This window comes from Echiichthys vipera (assembly GCF_963691815.1).
Source record: "Echiichthys vipera genome assembly, chromosome: 9".
NCBI classification, from domain to species: Eukaryota; Metazoa; Chordata; class Actinopteri; order Perciformes; family Trachinidae; genus Echiichthys; species Echiichthys vipera.
In genome coordinates, this window is record NC_139834.1 from 15,748,306 (window position 1) to 15,762,449 (window position 14,144).

Genomic DNA, 14,144 nt, shown 5'->3' on the forward strand with positions numbered 1-14,144 from the left:
TTTACCTATTTTTATTAGTTGTGCAATATTTGAAGAAAGTAAATAGCTATGATCGTATAGAGATCTTAATGTATCTACAGCCTTGTATATCCTTTTGGTTATGAGGATTAGCATAGTCATCCTGTAGGCCTACCTAATAGTATTTCATGATTACATTGTATATAAAAAAAGAGTGACACTTCTGTACATGTATGTATTTTTGTTTTGTACATAGCTGTAACGATAGCTTTCATTTTCACATTGTCTCACTCCGTCTCTCACCATTTTTCATGGCAACTCCTTTGTAGCTTCACTTTGGCAGTCAAATCCAGTGGTGTGGATGGAGGACTTATGGCCTCCCCATGTCCAAATGCTTGACCCTCAGAGAGTCAAGTCATTGCAAGACCCGCTTTCCTGCCATACCCTCAGACGGGCAGTCTTGTGCAGCATAGTTCCTTGTAAAAGTCTTTGATAGTTTGTTGTTAGTGCTTTCGCAACTAACCACTGTTGTGCTAGTTTGTAGAACCCCCCCTTTGTCTGGCTGGTCTGTAAAAGGCCATTTCACAGTTAAGTCCCAAGCAGCAGTCTTGTTCTGGGGCGGGGTGAGAGACTCCAGAGGCTCTGAAGGGCCAGTAGTGCTGGTCCATTCACTCCAGCCAGATGCTAGACCAGTGGTTCCCGATATTTCTCTTCTCTTACGCTCAAAAGCTTTTCAAGCTCCTTCTTTGTGCCATATCTGATTATTTTAAGCTGCAACTCATGCAAAACTCTGTAATCCTTATTATTAGGAAACACTGTGCTAGCCCAGATAGACCAGCCTTTTATGGCATGCAGCTAATACGGCTATTTCACCTATAAAACTGGTTGTTTGAAGTATATATTTCTTGCAGCGGAATTAGACAAAGTACACTGTAATGAAAGCTGGAAAGACAATGTGTGTGATGTAAGCTTGTAATATGACACTTGAGAACCATGTAATACATGTATAATCAGGAGCATTTGATGTTAGCTGTATTAGCTACAGTTGCTAGCCTTTTGTGGTTTTAATGGCTGACTGGGGTAAAGGCCTGTAAATGCTGTCGCCCTTCAGGGCCCCGGGACTGACCTTTGACATCAGGATCATGAACCATCTCTCAGGGAGAGGCTTGAACATCCAAAGGCCTTATTCGGATACCAAGATGCAGGTCAATGAGAAAAGAAGAAAAAGTATCCAACCACGGTCGGTATTTACTTAAAGTAGTTAAGACGTACAAGGTTTTCATATGAACAGGCAAAGTTGTCATTTTGTTGAACAAATATTCTGTGGAGGATACTTTTTCACTCTTGTATTCACTTGTACTCCCCTTGGTTTCGCTTCTCAGCTTTCTCTCTCCCTCTCTCCCCATGTCATTCTCTGGCTCTTCTTTTCCCTTCACAGACTGTTCTTGTCTGGCAACTCGGCTTCTGGACTACGGGGAAAGTAGACGGTGGCTTTGTGCTCCTCATAGCGGTCGATGTGCTTGAGGTGTACCACCATGTGCAGGGCATAGGCTAAGACGAGGAGCAGGATCAAAGATGTCACCAAGCCCATCAGGATGGCTGGTGTCAGGAAAGTGGCACAGTCACTTGCTGACGCAAACTTGTCTGACTGCACATTGAAGGCCTGGATCTGGAAGAACACAGAGAGAAGGCGGAAAGATGAGATTAGGCTGAACTAAAGAGGACAACTGGCTCTTACTGGGCTTACTAGGCACAGAGACGTTGGACAGATGGACAGGTTGAGAAGGCCTAGCAGATGGCTAAACAGACAGTCTACAGACAGATTGACATAGTGCCAAACAGGCAGAACACAAAAGTAAATGGCTAGCAAACATACAGACGCATGCACACATGTAGGAAACATGGGCGAAAAACTGTAACAGTGAATGTGCAGTCATTACTAGAAGAGCAACACAACAAAGGCCTTGAGTGATAGTGTACCTGGAAATCAGTGAAAGTGATGTGCCAGTTAGCGGACGTGTCAGTGTGGGAGCTGGGCACTAGGAGGGTGTCATATTTGTGAAGGCTGCTGACGTGCTGGCAATGGTAGGATGAAGTGGCCGGAGCGTAGACCTCGCTGGCATTGAACGTGGCCTCCTGGGTCCAGTTGTAGTGGATGTGAACACTGTCTAGTGTAAACCAGTTTTGACCAGCTGCCTCATAAAAAGTGTTTGACATTTGAAGCCTGGCAAAAGAGACAATGCAGTTAGTTACATGCACAGTCTACACGTATGAAAGGTTAAATATAGATGTCTATTTTTAAGATGTTGGTCAGTGAAAATATCTGAAGGAAGCATATGCCTTTTACCTGATTACTAGACCTCGCAAGTCCTCCACATCACCAAACCTTAATGAAAGCCTGCAGTTTAACAAAATCACAAATATCAGAACATCTAATTTAACATAGTAACTCAGAGGAGTAAACAGTATACGTATAAGGCTGTCTTTTCGAAACTTTCACATATTGCTTGAGATAGTTTAATAACAATTTCCATGTTGGCTGTAAATGTAGAGAAGTGAGTTTTTGTTATTTAAACTTTATTTAAACTAGTACACCATCCATCCATCCATCCAAAAAGTCCCAAACAAATTGACTTACGTGGCTTTCTCCTTGGTGCAGATGGAGCCTTTAGTGTCAACGGGTGAATTGACGTTGAAGACTTTCTCAGTCAGGTCAATAAAGGTATGGTTCCTGTAGCGTATTGCCAGGCGCTTTGCCTTGAAAAGAATGCAGGTCTTCCCATTGTAAGACACGCTCAGTGGGCCATAAGGCCCCATCAGAGACTGGAGCAGCTTCCTCTTACTGTGAGACATCCCTGGCTGATGCCAGTTAAAAGGCTGTAAACATGTGAAGAGAGGAATTAAGCACAAGAGAAATAAAGAAACTGCAGTAAACAGCAGTTTCTATGATTGTCCTCTAGAGGGCGATCAGATTATTCAGAGACATACTGTACTCATAAACTGTGTCCCATTTCAGGGGCTGGATGTGGCCAACAAAAGGTGCGCGCCCTAAAGGTTCTGCTGATCCTTCTCGTCCTTGAATAAGAGTATCTAGCATCACAAACACCAAAACACGGTGCATTTGTGCACTCGGTCCAAATGTTGAATCAATTATTTCTTTATTATATTTTTTATCATCAGGAAGTTCAGTCTCAAATGGCCAAGATTTTTATGACCAGTCATAAACCGACACAAGTTGCCTTGAAATTAAGACTTTGTAGGATCCGGCCACTGAACAGGGACAGAGCAATACAGTTCATACATTCAAGTTATTCATTTCCTCAATATATGCCGAAATTTCAGTCAGATCAAGATCACAACAAGTGTCTGTGCGGTCTGCTATTGATTATTCTATACAACTGATCCAAAACAAGCTTGCTTGCCACCTACTGTACGTACTTTATTCTGGATGTGCAATTAAAAAAAAAAAAAAGGCAATTTAAGATTTTTATTCTGACCATAAATGTTCAGTGTTCCAACCACTACTGAATTTCTGAGTATGGAAAAAGTGTTGTCTTATCCATATAGAGTTTGCATAATGTGGTTGCTGTTAAACTGCATTTCTGCACTGTGCAGATAGAAACTGCCCCTTCTAGCTTTTTGATCTCTTTTCTCAAAGGCCACATCTCATTGGAGGGCATTTGGGCTAATCCAGCACTATTTTACAAGACATGTAAGGTGACAGTCACAGTGTCTATGAAGGAATTATTTTGTTCATTTGATTGTTTAGTGTAAAGTATTTAAAAAAATAACTGGAAATGTACGGTATGGTAGCTGAGATAATCATTTCACCAATCTGTTAATAGTGCCTGGATTCATCCACTGGTAGGGTTTCACTGTATTTTCAGCCCGAGTGGTCATATGCGTGTGGGTGGCAAGGATGTTATACCTCTGGTGAATGTGAGACCAACGATATTCCCAACCAAGGTCAAGCTGTGTGGCTAAGTGAGTATGCTCTGTTTTGTTGCATGCATTCCAGCCTGTGTCTGTCTGTGTGTATACAAGTATGTGCAGATAAAGACAGATAAAGATAGGGGGCTGACGGTGGAGATAGTGAGAGGATAAGAGAGAGTGTGTGTACCTGCAGTATTCTCCTGAGTGGGTTTTCATCTTCAGGCGTCAAAATAACCTCTTCACTTTCTAAGCCGTACTCACCATCGTGACCTGAAAACACGTACACACATTACCGCACCATGAAAGATTATATCACAGTGCACATATTAAGCTGATTGCAATGCTGCAATACAGATTGCAACATAATCATAAAAGTTCAGCCGATTTCACACAGACACACACACATATGCACAGAGAGATCCTGCGTAGACCTCGGTGCTCAGGCTCCTATCTATTTCTAGTTGCTTTGCGTCATCAGAGTGACTCATCAGCAGTTTAGTTCACAGTTACGGCAGTATTCTTCAGTGTTTACAAATACTGTTCATCTTGTTCCAGCAACATATGATTTGCAATTGCATCATTTAATGGAATACTTCCATCATTTTCTCTGCCTTTTTGTCAAAGAGCCTAAAAATAACATATCTGAATTGCCACCAAGGTGCATGGATCACAGACGAGCCACATTTCAAAATCTGTTTGTGTTACAACGTTGCAAAGATGTCTCCAGCATTAAGAATGAAATGCATTTGTCAGGACTATCTATCAAACACATCAGTGTCAAAATTAACATGGCAGGTTTGATTGAATAAGGCCTTGTGTCACACCAGATTTGTTACTTACTTGATGTGACTCTTGTTGCTTGATGGGGGTTCACTTTGCTGTGGAAAAGACAGAAGACACAATAAGGTCTTGGGATCACAAGACAAAGGTACATTTTGTCCTTTTTTTTGATAATGCTCCATAATGTAAAGGATGCTTATTTAGCATTTTCCCTCAAGCGGGAAAGTTTATTGTCTACTGATGTAGATGCAGCAAGCAGGAACAAAAACAGCTTTGTAGGCTCAGAATGTTTAATGTTGTAAAATTATTTTTTTCTGTATAAAATAGGTTTGAATAATTATTCACACTTTCATACACATTTTAAACAACATATTAGTGTACTTCTGTGCTACTAAACTAGTGTATGTTTTGGTAGATATAGCATAACAAGCTGAATGCTTTTAAGATGTTAAATACCACATCCCCTGATTAGATGTCTTGTGTATGCAATGCCATTTACAAAATATAGATAGCCACTAAATTACCATATATAAAAATAAAATAATATTGTTGTAGTTAATATGTATAAAAGTGACCTTAATTAACCAATAAATACACAAGCATTTTAATGTGATTTACAGACTTATCACATTTTGCACTATATGGGGGGGGGGGGGGGGGGGGGGGGTCTGCACAGTATCAACAAGTCCTCCAACCCAAACAACCACAGGGTTTGTTTGTTCCTACCCTCTAACATGACCCACGGGAGCATTGCTAAATTTGCGAGGAGAAGATAGGAGAATAACATGACCTTGTACCAAAAACGGAACAGTTTGATTTGGTTTAGGCCGCAAAAGTAATTGTTTAAGTTAAGGAATAGATCATGGTTTGGGTTCAAATGTGTTTGTTCGTTACATACTTGTACACGATGTAAGTAAAATACATAGTTTAATCCACCTTTACCTCATCCCTAATATGACTTTGTTGCTCTTAATACTACATCATTTGACTTCCTCCTTTGCACCTGTCATAATTACAGTACTAGGGCATTCTCCACAGTACACAGCTGCAGAGCACTTCTTATTAACTCACAGTACTTTACCCACAGAATTGAATTACTAGGCCACAAAGTAAATAAGCTTACTTGGTGTCTACGTTGAAGGAATTTAGTCTTTCGTTGCTTTTACTATATGACTGATCTTTGTTGTGGAACTGACCTACATAGTGCACAAGTGACAGATGACAAACCATTTCCTTTTCCTTCAAGTGTTTGCCCTCTGTGTCCTCCTCTCAGTCTAACTAAACCCTGTATAGCCTTGGACTTCTTGAAGTTAATCCTGATCCTTTAAACTGTCTAATCAAAGACGTAATACGCTAGCAATGGGCTTACTGAGCGGCGCTGACATGGCCAGTTTTACTTGTTGAGATGGTCCAGCCAATGGTTTGACTGTGTGGTCTGCCATAGCCTGCCCTAAACGATCATCTGGGCTGGTTTTCTAATCTCAACACAATATCCAGTTATAATGGACTTGTAAAAGGTAAAACCTAAAACCCGTGGGAGTGTTCGTGACAACTATTGGTGTCTTTTGTGTCACATCACCACTAGGCACTACTTCAGTGTGCCTATACTGTGTGTTTGTTGATCAGCTTTGGTCATAAGTATTTCAGATCATTTTATGAATTGCAGCACAACAAAAACAATGTCTGTAAAGACCTTCAGCTGTGATTGATATTATCTTTGTTATCTTTAGATGAATAGGCCTTTTTAGTAGATGCACAAGCTAGACTGAGGATGACCTACATATTTATTGTAACACACAAAAGCCAGTCAATATCTGTGACTACTGTTCACACTTTGATTCTCTGAACCCAATACTGGTGGAGTTCCCCCATATACTGATGTATGAGGAACAACTCCAACCTACATTTTGTAATAAATAGGGTTAAGAAATAGCGATTCAACGGTCTTAAAATTTACCAAAAACCTCTATTTGTACTACATTAATTCATACTTCCACAAGCCAGATAGTACAGTCTTGGGATTTGTGAGTGGTTAGTTACTTTAATCTCAGTTACATTATCAGGCTTTATTGTTGGTAGTGGCAAGAAAATGTTCTCACTAAGTTTTTCTCATATTTGTCTTTCTATAATGTGAAGGGACTATGGGGCTATGTATCTTTTTATTTTTTCACTTGAACATCATGCTCAAAATCTCAAACTGTTGGATTGGATTTTGGCCAGATTCAAGGAAAGGTTGGATCTTTTCACGTCAAGGGCTCAAGGGCCGTATTGTTTGCTCACTCATCCATGTATGCCATGCACAATATCTTAGATGCAGCTGTCTACTTTTTTTCTAGATTGAAGAGATTATGCATCCCTCTCGTCCATTCTGACATTTTTTTCTATTTGACTTATTTGTCTGGGACAGGGCAGTGCAATTAAAGATCAAAACAAGGTGAGCAGACTTGGGCAGCAGCTAACAGATGAAAAGGTATTAGTCTGTCTGATAACACTGGAAGTTACGGATTTAGGGTAGGTTGCCAGACATTCGACATTCCAGCAGTCTGGAGCAGTTATCTACCCGTCTGGTGCGATTTCCACCTGGGCAATATTGTGTAGTTTAGTGCCAGATGGATTAGGATTAGTGGTAAGCGCAAGTCAGGTCCACTGGAGCCCAAATATGGAGGGACACAGGCCCTGAACAAGATGAAAAGATTAAGGCATGATGTCAGAGCCCACGGCAAGTGCTAATTAACAAATTTGAACTGACTTCCAAATTGTTCTTAGACCTGTCCAGTAAATTTGAACTTTGACCACTGTAATCGAGCCAAGTACAAATGGAGGACTATAAGGTCATTCAGTTAAATTTGTGTAACTGGTATCCCCTGGTGAAATGTACCTTCTTCTTTTTTAGACTTATTTCTTGGGCCCGCATTTATTGAATTTATGTTAGACTTCTAGCAATATATTAATATTACACTCATGGTAGTGTTATTATTGTACTGTTAGAATCCACCCCCCCCCCCCCCCCCCCATAATAATTGATTCTTAATAATAATAAAAAAAGCCAACTTAATGAGTAAAAGCAGGGCGTGGATGAGAAAACTGATGTTTCACACAAGATCAAATTCTGCAGTAAGATCAGCTCATGGTATGTAACATGTAGACGCAGGGTAATATTTCGGTGGCACGCCATTGATTTTGACTTTGTTTCACGTCACCTATCACACAGCTGAGAGTAATCATGTTTTTTTTCTCAATAACTCAAATTAAATTGAATTAAGCTTCAGTCCAGTTGAACAGATAATGACGGCTGCATGATGATGTCTGTAGAATGTGAGTAAGTGATTAGCAGGCATGCTGCATCATGATTGGCTTAATTAGAGACTCCCTGGGATATTTGTGAGTGTGTGTGTGTGTGTGTGTGTGTGTGTGTGTGTGTGTTCGAGCACACAGTGGCCCTCATTTGTATACATTCCTATGAACTTGCTTGTATGTAATGTCTACTATTCCATAGCTAACAATAAAATATGACGGTGTACTTGTGAATCCAAATTTGTACATTTGCCCAGGTGAATGTTGGGTAAGCATGTTTGTATATATGGAAGAGCTGCCAAAAGCACCCCCCACCCCTCCCCCTCCCAGAACATCTAAATTTTAAGTATTTATGAATTCATTTAAACACCGCACAGCTACAATAGGGGATCAACTTTGTGTCACTGTAAACAAGCTGCATATGCAAACACACACACACACACACGCACCCCTCACCCCAGCCCATCCCAAACATAAGTGTATAAACACTCCCTCCGATGCACCTAGGCCTCAGCTGGCTGAAAGGAGCCAGAGGAGTCTGTGCGAGCGTGAGTGCTAACTAAAGCTCGGCCGTTTGTTCCTCTGCCAGTTTCGCGAGGTCAGCAACCCAGCACTGCTGCGGCCCCATCATTGGCTCAGCCTGTCACACGGTGCCTGGGTGCTGAACAGGCCCTTTACATAATCAAAGCCATGCCAGAGCCACTCCTTGGCTCACCTCACTCCCTCTGCATATATTGCTAAATGTGAGAGCATGCAAGTGAACAAACATGCACCTACACTTAACATATGTCCAAATGAGCAGTGCAAAACTGAATCGACTATAATGATTAATCTGTTACGATTGCAGTTATTTTTGGTGGGTGTCTGGCTTTAAATATTAACTATGGGAATCATTTATGCTACTGATGGTATCTTGATCAATACGCTATATTCATTGGATGTCCTTATTCAAGCCCGTAGATGGATAACTGAGTATCATCCCTCATCTGTGCCTCTAACTGTGTGTTGCTGAGCAGAGAGAAGGTGTGGTGCCTGCTTCTCAAACTTGTAAACAAATCCTCTTTGCCTATCACAGAGTGCTGAGCCACTGCACTCCCAGTTAACCAGGATCGGCTAATCCTAGCCTTTTTACAACCTACTACAGGAATACAGTGCTGGGGAGTAGTAGCTGGTTGTTGTTACTTTTGTTGAGTACAGTATAATCCACAACTGAATGTGGACCATTAGCTATTAGATTTTGGTTTCCCAGCCTAGAATTGTCACCGTGTATATCAATAGTGTATCAGAGTACAGTGATTTGTTCTTGTACTCATATTTCCTTATATTATGCCTACATGAAATTTCAAACCCAGCTATGATAGTATTTCACACTGTACAGGGTGAGCTACTTGCAAATAATGTTAATCTCAGAGTATTATTTTGTTGGTATATGTCAAATATATTCTTACCTCTTGCACAGCAGGTAAACATGTCTTAATCCCACACTGTGCAGGTGCTTGCCTATTAATAGATTTATTAGTGCAGATTAAGCTTGAGGAGTTTGCCAAAATGCCGCTCACAGCTTTACTGCAATTGCATTGTAGCTCTGATTGTAGCTACAAATTTGACCTTGGGTCAAGTGTGAGTTGTTTAAATCTTCCTATGCCTCTGAGATCAAATGTCTCAACACGTCATGATTGCGTTGAAATAGGGAATTCCAAACATACCATACTCATGATTATTTGCCTTTGACTTGACCTTTTCTCACTTAATAATATAGGATTTTGTTAAAGTTATCTGGCGGTCTTTTAACCCTTTAATCTTTCCTTGAAAGGGAATCACTGATCAATCCTCCAGTGGAAATCCAATGGTTGAACTCTAATCTGTGTCTATATTTGGGTTGGTTTGTCAGCGTTTAACAGTTTTAAGATTAATTTAAGTACATGTTGACTACACTGTGACAGATAAACCCTTAAAACTGCAAACCAAATACTCCATACAATTAGCAATGTCTATATCACCCTGCAGATCAACAAAGAGGAACAAATATCCATAAGTAAGTCACAGTCACAAAATCTTACAAGTGCTTTTTACAATCATTTTGTAGCTTTAAAACAAGTTACTGTAATATGGAAAGATGCACAATTCTTGTGCTGGTCTAATTGTGCTGACCCCATTCAGTCTTTGTAATCGTGTCAGTGGCCATTTTTCATTAGACAGTGTGGGTGATATAATGTAATTTGAGTGTGCTGTAGCAGTCTAGCTATTGGGTCATATCTAATTGACTTGTGTAATTGTTTGAGAAATTTACTGGGCCAGATTAACTGCACACTGGAAATTGAATGGGGATTTTATTGTAATTAAAATGCGTGACTTGTGCATATAAAACTTGTTTGTATCAATAGCGTACATGTTCATGCTACTCATTGCAACGTTTGTGACCAGCTTTGTGTGACATGAATTTTATTTTACATCTGCTCTTATCAGAGCAATAAAAAAAGCTTATAACAGCTTCTACCTTTTTTCATTAGCAAACAACTGTAAAATACAGTGGCAAAATCATTCTCTATCTTCACCTGCAGTGATCGCAAAATTACAATATAGTGTTTGGACCCCTCATCGGTATCCATAATGTTCATCAGAAAATATATCTTAAAGTATTGTCACCATGGATATTATTACAGCTATATGAATGTGTAAAAAAATGTCAAAATATTTATGACCCTTTGAAGTGCAAAAACTTTTGTTTTAAACAAGGAAAAATCTATTGGAGAGATATTAGTATTTCTAAAATATACTTCTAACATACTTTCCTATAAAGTATCTGGATGGAGATGAATGTGATTGTAAAGGCCAATATATCCATGCAGCAGGTCATCTCTGGTTCCTATTTTACTAACTTTGTATAGCTCTTGGCTATCGATCATGGACTAGTTCCCTTCACGACACATGCCAGTTACCACAGAAAATCAAGCCTTACTGAACATTTTCTCTGCATTGTCTTCCTGCACCCCCATGTCTATTAGTAGTAGAGGCTTCTGACACACTGTACCTTTCCATCCACATTTCCAGCCAATATAATGCACCCTACAAGGCCACTGAAATGAAAGGCATGAAAGGCTGCTCTTGTATAACAGCCTCTTGGAGTATGTCAGAGCTGAGAACGGAACTGTGATCGGGGACCGCAACTGTTACGTTGCAGAGTTACGTACAAAGTTTGATCGGGGGAATAGGCTCGAAACTCCCAGGAGAAACGAACGTAGCCGCTCTCTGTTGGAGAGACTGCGGCGAAAAGTTAAGATAGGGATCTGTCAGTGTTTCAAATTGAGCTAGAATGAGGGCAGTCCCATGAGACTTTGTATATTGAATTCTAAATCCCATGTTATCTGTGCCCTACACTTGCAAACGTGTACAAATAAAGATTGATGTGTGCAATAAATAAAAAATATGACATTCATAATCTTTTGTTTTCCAAAGTATATTACTGTCCTGAAAGTGCAACAACAGGGCAAGTCATGAACAATGATTAAAGAGCATTGTGTCAGAAACTGTAGCATGTTATGGCTTTGCAGCATTTGTTCTATAGAGGATTGTGTGAGCCATGATGCATGGCATAGTTTCAAGAGCCTTACATGGTTTTGGCACAGTATTATCGCCTTGATGTCTCTATAAGCAGGCAGGAACTGGTGCTACCAAAGAACCTGGCTGACAACTCTGTCCCTTTCCATTGACAATGTTGTGAGTTTGAGCTCTGAATATTTATCCAGATTTGACCAGCAGGACTGCATGTGCATTATGCAGACATGGTCGGCTAGAATTCCCTCTCTGTCTCTGTCTCTGACTGTCTCTCTCTCCCTATCTCTGTGTTTGTCTCTCTCTCGCTCTCTCTCTCTCTCTCTCTCTCTCTCTCTATCTCTCTATCTCTCTCAATGACTGCATCAGTAAACAGACCCCAACAGACCATCCCTGATGCATCCTCTCCTCTCCTCCCTGTCCCATCCTTGTTTACCTTCCCTCCGTGCTGCTCCCCCTCTTCTCTCCTTTCTCCTTCCCTCTCTCCTGCAGGCCCACTGCCCCAGCCTTATTAAGCTCCTTTCTGCCAGACCAACACTACTGTACAGAGACAACAGCCCCATCCGTGATCGATGAGCAGCGTCTGATGCAGTCCCCGAGACTGAGACAAACAAAGCCTTGCAGCTCAGCTCTCTCTGATAGCCTACACTGCATTCACCGTTTGTGATGCACCCAAGGTGAGATTGGGGAGAGGGGAAAGGGAGGCAAAGGAGAGAAAGACAAACACTAAGAGAACACATCAGCATCCTAACAATCCCGCATGCATCTCCCTACACCCCCGCCCCCCTCCCCCCTACACCCCTCCTCTGTTCCCAGCCATGGAGAGGATGGATTTACCTTCTGTCCAGGATTTCAGGCACTTCATCATAGGTGATTCCCGACTGAAACTCTTCCTCAGAGAAGGAGAGCCCAGGCCGGCTGAGAGTGGACAGCAAGGCGAGGGAGCAGAGGAGGAATGCGTGTGCAGCCATTGAGACAATGAAAGGAGACTGCCGCTGGTTGAGCTCCGCTTCATAATCTGCTCTCCTAGCAGTGCCTGACTCCCAGCTCTCTGACAGGCAGCCACCACGGCCAATCGGCAGCGAGCAGAGCTGATCAGCTTGCGTCACAGTCCCCCTTCTCTTCGCCCTACCTCCTCCTCTCCTCTCCTCTCCCTCCCACCTTACTCCCTTCTCTGTCATCCTCCCTCTGCCTCTCACACTTTGCTCACCCTCCCACATCCACTCCTGTGCTCTCTATCTTCTCGTCCTCTGTTTCATACACACATAGCCGCAGGCAAGCCCTATGTATAGACAGTGGCTCATTCTTTTTCATGGCACACATCTCATCACACCTATGGTACCTGCAAATAAAACACTCATACACATGAAGACATACTCACACATCCATATTGGAACAAGCGCATGTACACACAAACAGACTCTGTCACAGGAGCAGGCACACAGACACACAGACACACACACACACCTCTGTGGAAAATCACCTGGGTATGTCAAGGTCAGATAGTGCAGGAGGATAGGATGATGTTGACATGACTTTAGGTGGCCACAAAAAACGAGAGCCATGAGTGCATGACCTAGATCTCTAGAGCGCTGCCACAAAAGCAGAATTAATTCACTTGATCTATGTGTTGTTGTGAGCACTGAGAGGGCCTGCGGCTGAGGAAATTGTCCACTGAGGCTGCAAATATGGATGACAGGAGCAGCTGAGCAGCCGTGAGATGAGACAGGAATGAGGGTCCAACCCTGACGACCCTGACGGCCGATCCAGTTTCCTTCTCATTATTTAGCCCCCAATGCGTGTGACGCCTCAGGATCTCGATACATCCTCTCATATCTTTTATTTCCGTATCTGATGATTTGATGATTTTCAGAGCATAACATTAAGAGTGGTTATATAAGCAAATGTTGTGGCCTGCTATGGTAGCAGATTTTCACATTGACACGTGGCAGATTCACACCAAAAGAGTGACTGGAGAGCAATTTGTTTTAGCTCTCATACAAATACTTCCATATATAGAGTGTGTGCCATAGTCACAACATACTGAATGAGTATGACACATATATTGTTAAGGATTATTTCAAGTAATATCATAGCTAATTGTGAGTTAAATATCAAAACCCAAGAAACCATGCAATTTGTATTTTTGGCATTGGTATTGCGAAATCCGCCTGAAAAGGGTGGTCGTCTTATAATTAGGGTTGTCTTATATTCGGGTCTTATATTCGGGACATATGTGTGTGTGTGTGTGTGTGTGTGTGTGTGTGTGTGTGTGTGTGTGTGTGTGTGTGTGTGTGTGTGTGTGTGTGTGTGTGTGTGTGTGTGTGTGTGTGTGTGTGTGTGTGTGTGTGTGAGTATTGTTGAGTGTGTGTGAGAGTTCAGCTGTGTCTCCCAGGCCATACAGTAACATGAGGTGACTAAAGGCTGTCTCAGCCCTCTGCGTCTGCCTGCCACAGTCACTTCAGCAGGCCAGTGTGTCTGCTGGAGGGAAAGTGCAGTCACTGCTGCAATCACAGAGTGGCTGCATCACAGAACACCCCACAGAAAGACGTCCAGGTGTGACGACTTTAAAAGAAGGTATTACGCCATGATGTCTCGTAACATTAGGTCCAATGTGAATACACATC

At 41.7% G+C, this 14,144-nt stretch overlaps 1 protein-coding gene across 1 annotated transcript; it reads right to left on the reverse strand.

Moving 5' to 3' along the window:
• Positions 1–320: 320 nt before the first annotated feature.
• Positions 321–12,698, reverse strand: atp6ap1lb (ATPase H+ transporting accessory protein 1 like b; the record flags this gene model as incomplete). Its single annotated transcript, XM_083920518.1, has 7 exons — positions 321–1,627; positions 1,939–2,182; positions 2,306–2,356; positions 2,597–2,835; positions 4,079–4,161; positions 4,732–4,769; positions 12,355–12,698. 7 exons carry the CDS (start codon positions 12,696–12,698, stop codon positions 1,391–1,393), a joined length of 1,236 nt encoding a protein of 411 aa, XP_083776644.1. The 3' UTR covers positions 321–1,390.
• Positions 12,699–14,144: the final 1,446 nt, after the last annotated feature.